Source organism: Xiphophorus couchianus, chromosome 9, assembly GCF_001444195.1.
Source record: "Xiphophorus couchianus chromosome 9, X_couchianus-1.0, whole genome shotgun sequence".
Taxonomy (NCBI): domain Eukaryota; kingdom Metazoa; phylum Chordata; class Actinopteri; order Cyprinodontiformes; family Poeciliidae; genus Xiphophorus; species Xiphophorus couchianus.
Genome location: NC_040236.1, coordinates 30177042 through 30197408, shown reverse-complemented (window position 1 = coordinate 30197408; position 20367 = coordinate 30177042). Strand labels below are relative to the sequence as shown.

The 20367-nt window shown below is 37.3% G+C and overlaps 1 protein-coding gene across 4 annotated transcripts in view; it reads left to right on the top strand.

Annotated features, from left to right (window-relative positions):
* lrp8 (low density lipoprotein receptor-related protein 8, apolipoprotein e receptor) overlaps window positions 1-19361 on the top strand; it is a 161074-nt gene extending 141713 nt beyond the window's left edge. Inside the window, exons 16-19 of one of the 4 annotated variants that reach the window (XM_028027770.1) lie at window positions 268-639; window positions 6603-6671; window positions 10890-11062; window positions 13934-19361. In XM_028027770.1, the coding sequence (XP_027883571.1) occupies window positions 268-639; window positions 6603-6671; window positions 10890-11062; window positions 13934-13972 (653 nt within the window). In that variant the 3' untranslated portion in view covers window positions 13973-19361. Of the gene's footprint in view, window positions 1-267; window positions 640-6602; window positions 6672-10871 lie in introns of all 4 variants that reach the window. The other 3 variants (XM_028027769.1, XM_028027768.1, XM_028027767.1) reach the window with 3 other exon arrangements.
* The last annotated feature ends 1006 nt before the right edge of the window (window positions 19362-20367 follow it).

Here is a 20367-nt window from a genome sequence, read left to right as displayed (position 1 = left end):
TATGGTGTTTTCTACATAAGTAAAAGAAAACTGCAGCAAAGTTTCTTTGTTACGGTGCAACTTACTGGATTTAAAATGTGAACATGCCAAACAGAATTAGCAGAAAATTGTGTATACTGATCACCTTTGTATCTTTTCAAATGCTCCCTGTTAAAAAATGCTACACCTAAAGTTTAGGGAGTTGAGATCTTGCTCCTAGTTTTCTCTTGTCTAAAGTAAAACAGATATATCAACATTGGCTGTTTTTTTTTTTTCTTTTATGTCCAGTGCGAATTAGGACAACCACCACAGTTGCCCCAACCACCACAAGTACAACGATAGCTACTACAACAACAGCCACGACAACTACAACTACCAGCCCCGCCACCAGCACTACCATCAGGACTCCCACCACAACAAGCACTACCACTTCTGCTGCCACCCCACCAAGGACCACAACCAGGCACCACATGACACCAAAGCCCCCTCAAACCTCCAGAAGCAGCAGGATTACCCAGCCACCTGTGACACAAGCCGCCACAAGTACAGAAGCTACCAGTTTGAGCAGCACCAGCCAGATGTCCACACAAACACCCTTACTGGACCCAGTGGCACCAGACAGCATTCAGAGAGAGACCAATGCTAACCTCTCCCACAGAGGTAGGTATAATGGTGTGCTGGGTTACGTTTGAAGTGAAAGCACAGTGTGTGCGAAGCCACACTATCATTACCTCCTGCCATTACAGCAGCAGGAAGCTAAAAACCAATATTTCCATCAGCTGCCTCCTCTTTTCTGGCTCCCCTTCTCCTTCATCTCTCCTTCTGACCATCTGTCTATCCACTGTGTGACCTCTTCTTGTCCTCCTTCTCTCACTTATTCACAGCAAATCCCTCCCCAGTAAATTTGTCAACCTTCTTATTTCTAGTCCCTGGTCACCAGTTTCTAACAGAGGTGTCAGAGCAAACAAACGATAGTTTGCAGAATTTTCTACAGCCACTACTCATCACTCTTCCTCACTTTGACAGCTTCTCTTCATCTATTCTTCCCTATCTCTACCCTTCTCTCTCTCTCTGCTTTTGTTTTTCACTCCCAAAGACTGGCAGCATTTTTCTTACAGACACCAGTCAGCCTTAACTTGATTAAGAAAACAGACTAGAACACTGCTGTTAATTTTTGCAAAGTATTCACATGATTTAATTTGAAGATGCCATCTTAAAAAATAAATGCACTGCTCACTAGCTATAATTTTTCATTTTTCAAAGATAGACTAGTATTTTTGTCAATGACCAAGATAAATTATTTGGACTTTTTCTTGGTACACCAATTAATTATATGAAAATATAAACGTTTATCTCTTTTTTTGTTTACCTTTCAGTTTTTAGTTTACGCCAACACTTGCAGCACAGATGAACATTAATTTGACTATTAAGCAAACGTTATGAAAAAGCAATGTCAAATTTATGAAAAAAAAATCCCTGACTTCAATTCTTTCAAAATGTGGTACAAGTGGTAAATTTGTTTTCCAGTGCCCTGCTATGTTTACATGTGTTTGTGGTCCAATTCATCAGTCCAGACTGGATGTATAGAGCAAATAAAGTGGAATTATGTAACATCATTATTAGATCAGTGTGCCAACATTTTTGTAGCCCTTATATACATTTTGTAACAGTAGGACAATGCTACAAGTTAAAATGCTTATGCAATTGGAATTTTGTGACATTTCCAAACAAATTTATATCAGACTGCTTTAGATGGATGGAGTTATGTATGCTACAATATCACATGTGCAGAAAGGGAATACTAATTCCTTAGAACGCTGCAGAGTTCTATTTTAGTGCTGCACTATCTCATGCTATGCTTCTGTCTGAATTGATGAAGATTCATTGCCAGCCATCTGCTAAATCTTTAAGTTGCCTGTCACTGCAGGGGACTTGGTTGGTATACAGAAGGGTTAATTCTGTAAAACGCTGAAGATTTTCCACTTCTCAACTGAAATTACATGCAATATACTTGTAAAGGACTTGACATTTTACAAAATGAAATGTAGTTCTTCATGTTTAACCCTACCTAAAAACAAATTCTCAATTTGTTAACGTATGTTAAAATACAAGAAACAATATGACAGAGTTCCCTTCTCTTGATTTTATAGTAATCCACAGGCTGAAATTTAAAAAATGGCATTTATGTTGTACTGTAAACCTGGCAGAGTGTTTTCTATACAGTGTTGTCTTAATATGTTTCGAAGTGGAGAGTTAGTTAAGGTTGCTGCCATTTGTTTCTGATCTGCAATTTACCTACTAGATATCACAAAATCCTCCTTCTGCTCTTTGAAATAGTAAGGATGATAATAATAATATTGCTTAATGTCAAATAGAAAAAGGCATTCCTTTCACAGAGAAGCACATATCACACTGAACTTATTGAATATTATGTGCTTTCAAGTCTAATGCTCTGTTTTTAGTTTTTCATCCGTTTTAGTTTTTTTTACTTGTGATTTAAGTTAAAAATGGGTCCACTTTTAGAACCCTGCCAAGTTCATCAATGTCACTTTTCTCTCTCTGATTCAAATACAAGAACTGTGGCTTTCAGCTGTGGTCAAGGAGAAACAGATTTTGGCTATGCCTGAAAAGAGGTTGAGCACTTGGGAAACGCACACTAAAAATAAGGTCATGAGCACTTTGAATGCAATAACAGCTGTCTGTGGACTTTAGCCAAAGGATAAAACAGAGTGGGTACAAGGACAACAATCTGCATTGTGTGAAATCTTGAATACTTGATTTTACTGTAAGGTTTATTTATATAGTATATATATATATTAACAAAATGGTATAACCAGAGACATTCTGAACTTAGTATTAGATTTCACTGAAAGTACTGATTGGACTAGAATGATAGAAAGTAATGAAAATAAAATGGAAATGTGAGAGACCACAGATAATTTATACTACAGTAAGTGAGACTAGAAAAATGTGACACTGTTACAGAGATAAGAATTGATGGGATGGAAACAAAGTAAGAGTGGAGTGATTTTCTAGGAACTTGAAAGTAAGCCAGCTGCATCACTTTTGGGGCCTTGGTATTCCAGAGCTCCCAAGATGCAAGACGCTGTTTGTCTCCAAGTCTCTGAAGCTGTCAGTTCTCTCGCTGCACCACAAATGCTAATCACAAGAGACAAACATTTAAAAAATGGGGCATGAACAAGATGTGTCTGCAAATCCATGAGCCATGAGTTATAATTTTCAACTCGGTGAGCACTGTCAAGTTTGCCAGCATCAGCTGCTGTACATGTGTGGCACTGGGGTAGACATCATCAGGTGTGGAACAGATGGTAAACTAACAAATAATAAAAGCAGGTTACTAAAGCCCACAACATGTTCAGTCTAATAGATTATTACCTTTTTCTTTAATAGTCTAGAACGTAATTATTTAACCAGCTTTGTCATCATAATAGAAATTAGTTTTTGCTTGTTGTGTTCAGTTTTATCCTTACGAAATCTCATAGTAAGGCTTATTTTATACAGTCTGAATGTCTGTTGATTGTTTTCCCCCAAAATTCTTTGAAGTCTGTCTTTAAACACATTTTGAATAAAACAACACAGACATACAGTATTTTCATACTTGGACATATTTCTAGGAAATGCTTTTGAATTTCAGTGTTTCTGAAATTAAAAAATCCTTCTAGCAATTATAGTTTTCATGAAAGTGAAGCATTTCTCACGGTCTCCTATTGCCTTTGCTCTCCAGGACTATAACAGCTTCTTTAATAAGATTCTATTAATCTGCCTTTTAGAGTTTTAGAAACCCTTTGGACGTCAGTCATACTTTCAGAAAAGCTTAAATCATAACCGCTGACTCAGGACTTGCTGGGTTTGGTGTACCGTCTAGAGTGGTGTATGTATGTGTGTACATGTGTCGGTGGGTTTTTTTTCTCCCTATGATTACATTCATACAAAATAATGTGTCTTTCTTCAGTCACATACCATCTGTGCCTTCTTAGCTATGCACAGAACTTCACAGCCTCTTTCTAGAAGGAGCCAATCGGTATGTAGAGCCAGTGCTTGTGATCTCCTCTGCTAATCTCCCTCACTTGACTTTACTCTAGCCATCTGATCACACTTTGGCAAATCGTGAGCCTGCTGCTAATAGACAGATTGAGAAAGGGGTTAGTATCAAAGCTTAGTACCAACCCGTTGGGGTAAGAACGTAAAGCAAGTGGAGATTCAAAAGCATTTTTAGTATTAGACAGGGGCTAGTTACCTGTATTAAAGTCTAACAAAGTTTTACAAAGTCACAGTTTGTAAACTGCTATTTTTATGTTCCTACATTGTATAGTTCCTAGACTTTTCTGGGTTGTACATAGCAAGGCCTGCCTTCCTCTAATGTAAATTCAAAACTACTTTATCTTCTTTTCTTTAGGTCACTTTAAGATGTCTTCTAATCAAAACAACTTTGTGCTTACATGACTGGTGGCCTGGAATCCCTAAATATGCATATTACCTTGCTAGGTTGTTATACTGAAGTTGCTTGCCAGATATTAATTTTCCAAGAAAGTTGATAATCTTACTGTGCAAATTAAGAAGTTCTGAAACCTTTAAATGGGTAATGATTATTCTTAACCTAAAATATTGATCATTGACGGGGTCTAGCTTTACATGTTAATCTGTCTTTTATTCAATGCAATGTGAGAGTAGGTTGTGAAATAATTGTGTTATGGCTTCAGTGATAGATTGCTGACATTTTTGCAACACATATTTCTCTGGAGTCTAAAGATATGTTTAAGAAAGAAATCAGAAATTCAGTTTTCGATTGGCATTATGACATGACCAAGCACTTATGTTACCCAATGTCCACTCATAATTGGCTTAATAGTCCTTGTGACAGCTTCTTCCCTGGAGGCACATGAAGTCAAGTACCTGAACTCGGTAATTCAGACCAAACCTAAAAGAAACTCCATCATGAAGACTTCCTCAGCCCCAGGTCAGAGGACAGCTCACTCTTAAGAGATTTAGTTGCACTAAATATTTTAGTTTGCATTATTTGCTAAGATGATGCAAAACGCAGGTGTCAAGAGCAATTTTGTGAAGCAATAGATTTACTTTGACTGCCTGAGCAGGGAATCTGACTTTTTAAGTAGAAGCAACTTGTTTTACTTGTGTGACTTTATAAAGAGTGACTTGTGAGAGAAAGATAATATTCTGTACAGTAAGAAAGCTTTAAGGAGACCTTTAGTCAAACTTTTCCCTAAAGAAAAATCACACATCATTATAACTGTTGTCATAAATACGCTATATTTTTTAGATTTTTTTTGTATTAGAGTAAATAAATTTGAACACCTTTTATATCTTGTATAGTTTTGTTTTACAGCATCATTTAACTGCCATACTGCATTGAAACCTTATTGTTTTACTCAAGCTTATGACACTAAGAGTTTTGTATCAATCCATCACTCGCTAAATGCCATGTTCCAAATTATTATGCAAGTGATATTTTCTCAGATTTTCTTAAATGGTCAATGCAAATGATGGTCAGTATAATTTTCAAGTTATGAACTATTACAGTATAAATCAAATTTTACTGAACAAAGCTTTGTCTAACAGAAACCTTCCTCATTATGACTTTATCTGTACAAGCCCATCTTTGCTCTGAGTCAGCCACAAATCTCTTCATAGTACAATAACGCTTCAGTTTTTGTTAAATATCTAATGTTTTCATATCTTGTCATACGATACTGCACTATCTGATGATTTTCGTCAGCAGAGAGATCCTTTCTCTTTCCCATATTGCTTGAAACCTGTGGCCTGCTTAATAATGTGGAACATCCTTCTTAAGTAGATTTCCTTTAATTGAGCTCACCAGACAAACTAATCAACCCAGCTCTCTGAAATTAATTATAGTGATTCAAAGAGCCCTGACACACAATACCATCTATAAATTTAATAGCACAAGAAAAAAAATCTTTATGACACTTAAATCCATCCATCCATCCGTTTTCTAACACCCTTATCCCCCAGTGGGGTCGGGAGGCCTGTTTGCTGCCTATCTCCAGCTAACGTTTCAGGCGAGAGGCGGGGTTCACCCTGGACAGGTCGCCAGTCTGTCGCAGACACTTGAATCCAATTTGCATAATAATTTGGAACACGGTGTAGAATGCATTGGTATTGTTTTGCATCAGCATTCTAAAAACACAGGCAAAATAGCAAAAAAAAAAAAAAAAAAAAAAAAAAACTGAAGGTCATCTGGTGTCTCTCAACATGGTTTGAGTCTGGCATGAATTACTTGTTGCCAGATATATTTTGGAGCTACATTAATATACTTTCTGATGCTTTGCTTTCGCATATTGCTTTGCACTCTTCTTGTATATATATATAAAAAAAACTCATTGCATTTTTATTGCTTCCTGGTGTGATTCAATCACACTTCATTTATACATGCTGTTAAAAAAACAAAAACAGTCTGCAGATGGGCTGCTCATCTTCTTATCACGCAAATGTGCTTTTTCTATCAGGATGCTCTTCTGTCCAACAAACTTCTAATTCTTCTTTAAGATGTGGTTGGAGATGTAGCGATGAGCAAAACTTCTTTTTGATTTTGCTTTTATTTTTTATCTTCATGTTCATCACAGCTGCAAGTGATCACTACCTCATAGGTAACAACATCACAGTTGCTGTTTTGGGAATAGTGATTCCGATTGGTGAGTACACTTTAACTATTCACATTGCTTTTGCTCTCCGCTTGCCTGCTTCTCCCTCCTTTGCTTGTGTCAAAAGTTCTGCAAACTGTTTGTGCGTGTGGCGTTTTGTGTCTCTGGCTGCATGCTGCATTATCCTGTATGTTTATGCATGAATGACAAGAATATTTTCCATAAAAGATGTCAAACACATACAGAATTATTGAATATTTGCATCTTTTTCTACTCGACAGTAATTTCTGAGTATCAAATAATATGTTAACACCAATCAAAATGAGCTGTAATGCTATCGAACAACAGGCCCAGCTAAAGAATTCCCTTGTAACGCGGTACACTCATCAGTCAGTGAGTGCCCAGGCCTTTGTAATGTTAACATTATATTAATGAGAAATGGAGAACAAATTTGTTTTTTTTTTCATCAGACTGGTCCAGCTGTTATAACATTAGATCCATGTTTCCACTGCGATAATATTGTTCTATGGCTCTATATCAATCAAGGGCACTGACAAATTATATGCAGTTGCTGAAATCTGTTTATAAATGATAAAAATTACTTGACTTTCTTAATTATGAACACCTTTTAATTTAATTATGAACACCTTTTAATTATAGGCATAATTAATGATTAAAATGCTATAACAAGTTCAATTAAAATTTCTTCTCGATGGCACAACATATTTTCAGTGTTATACACAAAAGTATACATGCACCATGCTGAGAGAGATGTGTGCATCTCTTGTTGCTGTTATAACCTGACATTTTCTGCAGTTCAAGATTTGCGTCTCTTACATACAAAATTTAAGAAACTTGGGTTTTTAGACTTAAAATGGGTAAATACTGGTGGGTAAAATATATCAAAGAGCTCTTTCCTGATTTGTGACGATCAGCACAAATTTGCCATACTTAAATATAATAGCTCACTTCTTTTTTTTTTCCCATTTTGAAGAGTATGAGTAACAGGAATTTACATATTTTATTTATACCCAGTTGAAATTTGGTTATAAATTAAAATGTATTTTTAAGTTATTTGAGAATTGAGAGGGCTCTGATCATTTTCTCAAGAATGAATTGTTTTTTGTTTAAGCGATTAGTTCTTAACCTGCAATTTCATTTTCATTGCATAATTTCACTCCATTGCATAGAATTTAAAAACATTTGGTGTGAGATTAACAATATATAGATACATTCTCTTTTCTGTCTTAACAGTCTTTTCTGTTAAGACTTTTACACTTCTTTATGTGAAGGGTTCTGTGTATTCTGAAACCATCATTTGACTAGACATTACATCCTGTTCCACATTAAAAATAAAACCCATTCAGTAAAATTATTTTATTCTTTTAGCTCTCATTAAAATTAAGATCATATTCTCTGGAAATATTTAATAATTTCATGGGAAAAGGGCTAAGTGGGCAAATAATGACCTTTTAGTGCCAGGACATGCTGCTAATTGACATCTCTTTCATTTCTAATTTTGAATAGTCACGGGAGCTCAAAGACTTTTTATATGCACTTTTTTTTATCCTTGTTTTATCCTCAACGGTGGAGATATGAGCTCATTAAAAAAATAACCCCTCAGAGACAGTTAACCCTTTCAACCTCATCCCTTATTCTGTCCTGCTGCCAGTCGTCGCTGCTACAAATCCCTCAATATAAATTTTTGGCATCTTTGAAACATTAATTATTGTTGGAAGTCCACAAGGGCTAGGATTTCAGCAGCCCCGACTCTGCACTCTCCTCCAGTTATGCACCACCCACTGTTCCATAAGAGGGAAGCGTACCAGCTCTGATTAAAAGTATTTAGTAGAAGTCAGGCTGTTACAATGCTCTCTAATTGGAGTGAAATATTGTACAAAACCCAAAAGCTGATGTTTCTTTTTTTTTAACCAATAAGCATTTAGGCAAGAACAAAGATGGATTAAGTCACACTGGGATCTCTTTTTTTTGTCTTTTGTACAACAAAAGTACAAATTGGCTTCCGTTGGGGATGAAAGCACTTCTAACGGTGTGAGCACACATATTATCATATGCAAACATAACTATTTTTCTCACACTGATTTGTCTGTTAGTTCCTCATACAAAGTCTGTTCACACACACATTGGTTCTGCAGGGCAGTTGGGCATTAATGCCAATATGGTAATGAGTGGAGAGAGACGGCGCTTATCTCAAATCCTCCAAAGCCCTCCCTTCCTTTCCTCTCTTCCCCTCTCCATTCTCCTCTAATAACCCCGTTCAAAAAAACGCCACAGCCAGACCGTCTGCAGATACTCTTTCATTTTGCAGTCGAGGCGAGCACAAAATTATAAATCATATCCCAAATGGAGCACCGGGATAATGTGCTGATGACAGCTAAGCAACCTTGCAGGACTTTTATTAAAAAAACACAAGAGCTAAATCAATTGCCTCTGGTCTTGAATGCTACATGCTTTTATGTTGCAACCTTTATGTTTGCCTCTATTGATGTATATGTGTGTGTGTGTGTGTGTGTGTGTGTGTGTGTGTGTGTGTGTGTGTGTGTGTGTGTGTGTGTGTGTGTGTGTGTGTGTGTGTGTGAATATTGAGGATGGGATTTTATAGTATATGGATGATTGTGAATGGAGGCACTCATTGAGGTAAACTGCGCATGTTGATTAATGTTTATGTGTGTCATTCTGTGAGATGAGGGGGAACATGCAGTACTGGATCCACAGCTTATTTCTTTATAATTTGCTTTTATGTCGTCTTGAGCCGGGTTGCTAAAGTTTTTTCTTTGGATTTTTGTTTTATTCACTTATTTTCTGTCTTTGAAACTGAAACATTTCCTTTGTTTAATTATTTAACTCCAATGACACACAAAAGATATGTAAAAACAAAAGATTTACCAATATTGCCTTGGAAAAGAAAATTGCAAACACCAATGTTGGTCCCTTTAATTTTTGCACATTTTTGTTGGTACAACCACAAATTTATTACATTTCATTTGGATTTTATTTATAGAAAGAATCCATTCTTGTATAATTAAAGGAACATAACACATTTTCAAATTTATTACAGAGGAGTGGCTAGATAGAACAATGTATTAATTGAACAAAATTAGTAGGCCTATTGCTTGCCATAGGAAAACAAAGGAAACAACGTGCTTTGGTCAGATGAGAATGTTAACTATCAACATGCAAAATTCCTTGTACCTTTCCACTGTGAAAAATAAAGTAGTGATTTTCTTGAGCAGTGGAATGGAAGCTGGTCACATAAATGGACATCACTTCTGTTCAGAGTTCTGTGACCTTTTCTTTCCGATTCAGTAAAAAGGCACATATTTGTGTTTGTGTAGAACATAAAACGCCAATAAACTACACTGAGGTTTTTGCTTGTAACATCAAAAAAAAAATTGTTATTGGTCTGACTATATACAGTTTGAGTATGAATACATTTACAAATCACTCTGTATTTTAACACATACTGCCTAAGGTCATTCACAAAGACCTATGTGCTGAAAATCTTACACACATTACATGGTCAACTAATGAATTATTCATTTCTCATATATTGTCAGGTCTGAACTGGTTTTTATTTCCCTAATTCTGAAATACATAATTGTTTTTATTAGTATTTTCTAACTATACGTTTGCTCTGACAGTTCATTTTTAGTCCTTCGTGTGTCTATTTTCAAGCAAACGCCAAAAAGCATACAGAAAATTAAAAAGCAGTCAAAGACAAAAGGCTCTCTGGAGGCAAAGTATAAAGAAATTTGGGATGGTTTTAAAATGTTTGCACTGTATTGTGGTGAATTACGTATGACGGCTCATTGTTTTAAATTTTTTTTATTTTTTTTGTACAGATTTTAGATTCAATTACTATTACTCTGGAGATGAGCAAATTCATGTCTGCGCTCTACTGGTGCAATTTTTGTGTACTTTTAGAAATGATTTATTCCTTAAAATATTTTTCCAGTTTTTATCACAACTCTTGTTTAATTGCAGAAAAAAATATTACAAAATTTGCATTGAATCCCTTTTGGAAAAAAATAAGTAAATAAATGATTGATGTTTATCTTCTTTATTTAAATCTGGAAAAAGAAATAAAACGATGAGCCTTCAGCTGATAAAAGAAACAATGCAAGCTGTGTTTATGTTTGTGTTAGTGCTTAAAGCGCCGCTCCATGTCCCCTGGGCTGTGTTAACGCTCCCGCCGTGTGTTGTTGTTGTGTGTGTGTTAAACACATGCAGTCCCTATCCTTGCCACAGTGGTCATTGGATTGCTCTGCACCGGCGGCTACCTGGTTTGGCGCAACTGGCGACGCAAGAACACCAAGAGCATGAACTTCGACAACCCTGTGTACCGCAAGACCACAGAGGACGACGACGATGAGATTCACATCGGCCGGCACAGCGACTCCATTGGTCACGTCTACCCGCCAGTGAGTGGCAGCCACAGCCAGCCGTTCATAGCGCTTCCACTAGGGGGCGGCGTCACAGACAGTAACTCTCACTGGTACTCAGGAGCACCGATGCTTTCCAGTGGCAAATGAGGGCATACCAAGCAGTAAAAGGAGGTCTTTGGAAATTTTTGAGGATTGAGAGGATGCTCAAGGTTCCCCAGTGGGAAGAGAGAGCAGGCTCGCACACGCACACTTCCAGATGTTTACATATCATTTTTAAGTCACTGAGAGCACCAACTACACACACCTATGTCATTCATCGGCCAATGTCCCTGACATTAAGCCACAACATTCCCAATACCATCCCTCATCCCATTTGTTTTTGCATTGTAGTAGTTGCACCTGGTTGCAATTGTGCTTCCTTTCAAAACTCATCTTCTTTTCACAAAAGGAGCTGTTGAATTCAAGGTTTCTGTTTCTGTTTTTATTTTTGCAGATTAACTAGATGTTTGCCACTTCATAAACCCAACAATTTAAATGGATAATAACAAAAAATAAATAAAAAATACATTATCCAAACCGTTGGACACCAAACCTTAGGCACTCTGTTTTCAGAGTGTTTTCTATATTATGCAAAATATTATTCCAATTTGGACATTATTGAGGGAATGAAGTGGATCAATTTTGCTGATGTCTTGAAAGCTGGACAATGGAGCTCAAGGCCTTCCCAGCTGTTCATGTCCATTTTGTAATGACTGAAAAAATAATACTCAAAACATATAAAGAAAGCTCAAATCAGGACAAAAGACAGGCTGAAGCTAAATTGACTTTACTTTCCCAGCTTGAGACCAATAACTATTAATCTCCTCATCACAATCCACACAGCTAGGCTGTTGGTTTCCTGCTGATGTGGATGTATTTCTGATTAATCCAGCTCACAATTTACAATTGTAACTCAACAACTCAATAAATTAAGTTGTCATTCATTTCTGTGATTAAATTTAAAAAAAAATCTCATATGTAGACTTATTACACACAGAGTAAAATGTTTTATGTGTTTGCTGTGATTATGGAAGCCCAAAATTTAGTAAACTAGAACATTGGGACAAAAAATGACTTTTTAGCACAAAGTTGTAATGTCCATATTTAAAAGAAAAATTAATGTCTTGATATTCATTAACAGCCTCCATAAAGAGCATAAGCTCCAAAAAAATCGTTGCTAAAGAATTTAGCTGACTGTGCAGAGTGGAGTATGCGAGTACTTTAATTGAAAATTGACTGAAAGAAAATTTGCTTGAAAAAAAGGACACAATCAACAGTGGTAGACACAGAGTATTTTGAAGCAAGGCCTGTTCAGCAGTTAGAGGGAGATTCACAAAGCTTGAACTACAGCTGAAGTTAATGCTTCAAGGGCAGCAACAAACACATGTATTGAGGACATGTGCTACCCTGGTCCCTTTCTCCATGGCACTCCTAAACAAGAAGCAACTTCAGAAGCACCTTACCTCGGCTCAGTATTTCATTTGAAACTTAGGTCCCAGAATCTGCAAGAAAAGAAGCACAGAATCGAAACTCATTGAGGTCCAGTGTGATATTTCCACAGTGAACGCAGCTATCTTCATCCTACAAGCATAGTGGGGATTTTATCCTGCAAGACTTGGCACCATCCCAACTACCAAAGGTACCAGCACCTGCTTTAATGACCACAATATAAAGGTGCTTGTTTGGCCAGCAAACTGATTTGACCTAAACCCCAGAGCATTCATAAGAGAAAGATTAGAAACACCAGTGCGAACAAAGCAAATGAGCTGACAACTGCTTTTAAACCAGCCTGGGTTTCCTTAACCCCTTTGCAGTGCCACATGTTGATTTCCTCCATGCAATAATCTATGCAAAATGACCCCTGACTAAATATTGAGTGTGTATATGGGTGCAATATATCTTGTTATTGTTCCTATGTTAGTCCAATGTTTTCAGAAACTGAATGTTTGGCTTTAATTACCTGCACGACATGGTCATAAAACCTTACCAACACAAACACATAAGTCATTGTTGTGTGTAAAAAATCTATATAAAGTGAGATTAACTCTGTGAACTGATTAATGAAATTAATTAACTTCCCAAAGATAGTCTAATTAACTAGGATGCACCTGTGCATCAAAAATGCGTTATTGGGACACTCAGGATGTTTATTTTATGTAGTATGTTTAGATTGATAGGAAGACTTCTGTTAAGGATAGCCAAAACGTAATTATTGAGAGAGAAGGAAGTGGTGTGCTTTGATTGGTTGTCATGGTAACACTGATTTCTTTGTGGTGCTCTGTAGAAGAGAGGGGGGGGGGGAATTGTGGGTATCTCTGGCATGATGACATGCTAGAAGCATGCACACACACACACACGCAGACATAAAACAGGTGCACGATTAAGATTCAAGGACGAAAGAAGAGCACTGTTCAGTGAAGAGCAGGAGAGAGGCGACTATTTTGCTCTTTCTAGCAGTTTTTTAATCATTTACGTATATAAAAATCTCCATTGTATTTGATTTTTACACTAGATCTCTTTCTCTTCGTCTCGCCTTCACTCCTCTCGCCTCTTGTGTCAGGCAGGTCAGCAGCCCGAGAAATCTTTCTGGTAAAATACGGGCTAGACATTTGCAGCCGTAAGCAAGAATGCTGCATTCCTCGTCTACTGTACGAGCAGCCAGGGAAGGAGGGAAAGTAGAAGCACATGGTGGGATTTGGAGAAACGATAATTAGGAAAGGTCAGGGAGAGGAGGGATAATTGTGAGGAGAAAGACCACAAGAAAGATAAAGGTTGCATTTTTCTTTAGGTTTCCTTGTTGACTCTATTGTGTCGCTCTGTTTGTCTGCTCCCTGCTGTGGTAACCATCTTTTCATCTGCTGTTTACAGCGCGTGGCACTCAGTCTGGAGGATGATGGCTATCCCTGATGAGGGAGGGGAATGCAGTCTGCTCACCCCCCTCCCCTTCAGTCCCTTCCTATCCCTTCTCTCAGCACAACCTCCGCACCACTACAATGAGGCCAGTACAACGCAGAGGGGAATGAGATGGAGTCCACATTTTGCCTCCCCCTTTTTAAGTAGCAAGGATGACTTACATATCTCTTCTCCTTCTTTCTGACTACTATTACTAGGTACTACCACTTTCATTAGTGTCAGTTTAGTAGCCTCTACTCCACTCCTCTCTTCCTCTTCTGCTGCTTCCTAACAGTAGTGGCGTGTGAAAATGCTGCTAGATGATATCCTTCACACTAACCTCATTTGAAAATTGAAGGCAAAGGCCGGTCACCAGAAGTGGGGGGAAATTTCTCATGTTTTGACTGTTTAATTTATTTATACGTTTTAAATATGTAATTCGCATCTGTCAGTGTGTAGTCCTAAAGGCGAGATTACTTGATGAAGTTTGCATGTATACTCTGCACAGTGCAGCAGAAGTCAAGGATGTCATATTTCCTCTGGTTTCCTTAACTTTACAAGTTCACAAGTCTTTTTTAAACTTTGAAAGGAAAAGGCCATCTATTATTTGTACACTGACATGTTGCAATGCTAAACATAGTCAAGGGGACTGGTAAAAAGAAAAAAAGGGATGAGGTTGTCTGGATGTTTAGAGGTGGTTTTGGGGTGAAAGAGTGGTGGAGGCAGTTTTTCTGTCTGGCTGATTTGTGCCTCCAGAAGGTTGTGCCCCAAGGTAAAAAGCAGTAAGGCAGACAGGACAATGGATTGTGGGTAATCCCTCTCTTTGTATCAGAGGTATGCACAGAGTCAATAACGAGCTTGACTTGGCTGATTAGCTGTGATGGGTAGAGTTCATATATTTCTTACATTTTTCTGTTTGTGTTCCTTCTAGTATTTTACTTCCTGTGATTGCCCTGGATATGAATATAGAGCTGCTGCTCGGAAGCAATTATGCACAAAAGACATCATTAATATTTTAAGATTTTAAAAGAATGTCCTGCTTTTGTATGTTATGATTTCTAGTGGTGTAATTGTACAGGAAAAGACATGTTTGAAGTTCACATTTTATCATCTTTTCTGTATTTATCTTCCATTCAGGCGCAGATTGATTTCTTTTCCCTCAATTTAACTCGTCTCATCTTAAAGTTGATGTACTATACCAGTTAGTGCTGAACTTCATTGACCCCATTTCTGTGACTTCCCGGCACTTTTCCCAGTGCTATTCCTGGTGTAGCTACTTTCCGGTTAGTGCAACTGGATGAGATGATGCAGAAAAACAGCCCACGTTTGAAAGACATCACTCGCTGCTGTCACCGAGCGTTCACTCTGGTTTTGTGTGAGCAGATCAGTAGAATATCATGCTTGGCTAATCCTGGCACACTGATTTGATTTTAGAAATGGATAGGGAAGAAATGTGTGAGCCAGCGTAAAGAGCCGATCTTCCATTGACTTGCCTCAAACGTGCTTCCAGCCCATTGAATCAGATGGAGTTTATGTCCACTGAAAACAGTAATAATTGCTCATTTCATGTTCCAGTTGTAAATAACTGCAGGCTATAATCATGGAAATGGAAAAATAGCTGTTACAACAAGCAACTCACTTACTCTGGACATCATTCAATCATTTGAATCTAAGCATTAAAGATTTGCCTTCCACACCAATTGTTGAACAAGTCTAAACAATGCTGTGTTTCAAATGTGAAGGAGCAAAAACTTGTTTGAATGGAGGAATCTGCAAAAAATGACACACAGTCTTCCTGTGGTTGCTTACAGTATTGTAAGCTGATATGAATTCATTGAATTGTCATAAACATAGGTTACTATTCAGGGATTTTTGTGTTTTTCTCTTCTTTTTTTTCTTCGACGTTTGAGTTTTAAATAACTGACAACCCCAGTGGAAGAAGACACAAGATAAAACAGAAAAATCTTTGTATATAGTTAATTTACCTGAATTCCAGCAGTGTTGCATTGTGACATTCTGTCATTCTATTCCTTGGAAGAGTTTTGCTCATTCCTGTCCAACTGGTTGACTTGACCATTCTTACCTGTAAAACTGGTGGGGTTTAGCTTGATTGGTTGGTTGGTTGGTTTTCTGGCACAGACCTGATACCCCTATTGAAGATGTTGTGGGCTATGGTTAATAATTGAGACAGGAATTTTAGACAAAACAGTTTTGAAAAATCACTTGCAAATTGTCCATTTCATTGTCAATGAACCTACTTCCAATGCACTTAAGCCTACAGTACACGCTTATAGGTAACAAAAGTTACAAGCGTTCAGCTTTGGCTAACTCCAGACAGTTAATCTTGTTTGCCATACACGCATACAGTTGCACTATAGCAGTTTTTTATTCAATTGTAGACACCAGCTCACCAATTTAACTAAACCAATCTGTTCAACCATATAAAATCATAATAATAATATTCATTGTATCCTAACTTTGTTTCTGCTGGACATTAATATCTAGATACATAGAATTTATTACAAGTAGTGTTTTGGGTCTTTACATTTATTTTTTGATGAACTATAGTTTTGGTTTGAAAGAGTGGACAGAGCTTACAGCCATGTGCTAGATGCTGCCTCTTCATCTTCTTGAGATACCTTAGTGAATTGTTTCAGCTAATTGATTTTGTAGGATATAAGAACTATTTGAAGGTTCCAAAATCATGAGTCCTCCCTAAGTAGAGCTGAGAAGAATGGTCAAATATCTAACCATATTTCCTATTGCTGCTGCTTATCCATGATGACTATAAGGAAAGTTCTAATTTGAAATTTGAATTAGTAGGGAAATGATGTTAAAGTGACCGGTACATGATCTTATTCTCCAAATACTTAAAGCGAACAGCAATTTTAAGAGAAGAAAAGCCCCAGGTCAGAGATCTTTGTAATTTCTAAGACTGAATTGGTCTCAGACTCTGCTGACAGGACCCTACGATGAGTCAGCTCTGCAGCCCAGCTCTGTCCTTTCTGTCCATGTTCGCCTCAGGACTAATGCAGTTCCATGCTGAGAATTTGCAGTTAGGAGGATAAATTGCTTATTTATTTAGCTGCCTGAGCGTGACATTGTGGGAAAGTTATTATTGCTACAGTGCAAAAGACAGATTGGCCGGTTCACTTTGTGGTCACCTTCAGTCGAGCCGTCTACTCTGAAGGACACGGGGAAAGTCCAGTCACCAGCTTTGGCTGTTCATTTTACCAGGCAATAATGTGGACGTATAGGTCAACCAGTGATCTTTGACACAAAACCGTTCCATACATATGGGGACCATTAGGGCAAATCAGTGCTCAAATCCCAACATTATTCATAATTTCACTGTCTGTCCAGCCCATAAACAGCAGGCAAAGGTTATAAGGGTCATTTCTGCTGTGTGCTTATATGCTGTGAGAGTTGATTCAGTTATTGTAATGTAGCTACAATGGTTACATGGGTACTTCAGTTTTGGTTAGTGTTTTTTAGGGGATTATGCCGTTGTGTTTTTTAGTGCAACCGCAGTGTTCAGCTGCTTTAAGAACCAGATTGATATAAGAAACTTGAAATATACAGAGCAAGCAGCTTTTTTGTGCAACCCAGATTGGTTTTCATCATTTGTATTCATGTCAGAAGAACGTCTTGTTTTACTTCGTAGACGATTCAATCTAGGCTCTAAGAAATAAAATTTTAATTGTAAAGGTGGGAGAGAGAGTAAATTCCTATTTGCTGCTCCACATGGTTTCTAGGTGACAGGGTATCCAAGAATAAAAGCCAGGTCTTCACCATGTCGAATAAATATTGTATATACCTCCTCGGTAAAAACTACTAATAGTAATATTTAATCTTTAATTTAAACACATAAATTTGTAATTTATTTTTAACAACTTGTAATGCATTTACTTTCCTTTTTTTTAAAAAAAATAGGTCACCTGAAATTCTGTTTAAAACCACTGATGGTTTATTTATTATGCGTGTTGTTATCTCATCACACTAACTACTAACTTCTCTTATGACTAATCTTAGTAGTGTGCTACAGGGTTGACAGCTATGTTGACTTCTCCTACTACCTAAAAATTTATTTTTTTGAGTGCTTTTAAACATCGCTCCTCTTCTTCATGTCTCATGCAATGGCAACAATCTTTCTTTTCCTCATCATACTTGTGAATTTACAGTTTTCAACTAGGAAACGGGGGATTGTTCCACCCATCTTCATCTCAGTCATATGTTCTCCAACAAGGGCTCTCAGTCTTTTTGTTAACAGAATACACTGGAAGATTAAAAGCACTGGAAGGAATAACCCCGAAACCCCACAAATAACTTGGAAAAGCTTCAGAGCTGAAAACAAAACTTCTTTCCTGAATATAAACCTGCAGACCACCAAACAATCAGCCAGAAGAAGAAGCAGCCTCCGCTCCAGCTACAATTTAGAACTATGGAAGGAAATTCACTCCACTTGGCTGGCATTTAGCTCTCGTTGACCCTGTTGTTGACTTTTTCCTTAATCCACCGCTTCCTCTTTTTATTATGTGGGGTTTTTGGACTGTGACTCCTCAACGTTTGTCAGTTCATTCCTACTTGTCATATTTGATCTACTTGATGTTTGATTACTTGAAGGGAAGTGTTCTGTTGACTGCGTTTTTCTACCAGCCAGTGTTAAATGAAGTTTTGTGGGCAAGAAGGTTGTGGCATCTGTTTCATTTTGATATAAATCATTGCAGACACCTTTTTGTCTGGACAGTCTATGTGTTAAAAGAAATTTTCCTGCTTTTGTAAGAACCACCCACCTGTATTTTTTCTGAAAATTGTCATCGCCTGCTAGGAAATGTAAAAGAAAATTCAGCGTCCATTCCACATGACAGGCATTTTTTAAACGCTGTTTGTTGCACAAAACTTTTCAAGAAGCCTTCTGCACTGTGTAAAGAGGTTACATTCTTAGTAGAGGGGGAGGAAATAAAGGGGTTGTGGGTGGGGTGGTGCTGGGGTCTGGCAGTTACAGACCAATGGTTTTGAATCATGAAGTGTAAATAATACGTTTTCATAAAGCAAAAAATAAAAAAAAATCCTTTTTGATAATGTTTTAAATGTATCTGTAAAAAAGGTGTAAATAAACTTCTGGGGTTAAAAAGGAGTGTAGACTATATATAAATTTATTTGTACACATGAGCACTGGGTTTCTTTAATATTTGATTGTAACTAAAAATTAATAATCTGCCAAAGTGTTTTTACGTTTTCTCCTGTCTGTTCCATTTGTTTTATTTTACCTTTTAACAGCGGACTGTAGTATTTAATTCTCTGTAATTTAATTTTGTTGTTTCTTTTAATTGAGAAGGGGTTATTTTAATTTATTGGTGCCTTGTTTTGTGCTCCTGTATACTTTCACTCTTTCCGTTTCTCAGTGTTGTGTGTCTGTGTGAGTTTCAGGGGGGATTAACTTGCAGGGTGGGTCGGGGTGGGGGGTCCAGTGGGTGGGTGGGTGGTTAAAACCTTTAGCAACTTCTGTACTTACATGGAATCTCTGTACTTTATGCCAAAATGGTCTCACTCACGTTTCTATGAAATCAAGCTGTTGATAAATCACTATATATTGATATATTAAATTTATAAAAACTGTCTAAACTTTCCCAGTTGATTATTTCTTTTTTTTTCTGCATTTTCACATCAGAAAATCTCTGACGCATCAGCATTTTTATCAAGTAATCACCTGCTTTGAAACAATTAAAAGTAACTTATAATCAGGGATATTGAAGAAATTTTCACAATATGGTGTTTGAACTGATATTAATTATTCACAATTTTTTTGTATGAATCCCATCAGGCTCCAGTGTAAACAGTCCGTGGACTTTAAGTGGCCCACGTGCATAGGAGATGTGATGTCACATGTAACATGATGGTGGGTGTGTTTACAGCAGTAAAAATGAAAAGCAGTAGCAGTACTTGCTTGAATGCCAACCCGGTTGAGCACATCACACTTTTTGAAGAGTTTTTAAAGCTGCAAGCCATTATACAAGGTGTCCTGACAGTAAGATTGAGTAGTAGCGTTACAGCCTCATGAATCCACAAATATTGTCTAATTTAGATAATTTTTCAACATGGCAAAACTTCAGGAAAGGGCGCAAAGTTGTGAAACGATGTACTTTAGTCTGATGAGACTCAAGATTTTGGCCTTCATGCAAAAATCTAATACTGAGATAACCAGAAACTTTCCACCATGACAATGACCCTAAATATGGCCAGAATTAGTCCTCTGGGGCCGATATCCTGTGGTAGATGGACCATTTGAATCAGTTTTGTTGGAGCAGAGAAACATTTATACTTGGCAGGACACCAGCCCTTGAGGACAGGAGCTGAACTCCTACGGTAGATCAAGGTATCTTGATGTATTATGATGGCCCAGTGCAAGT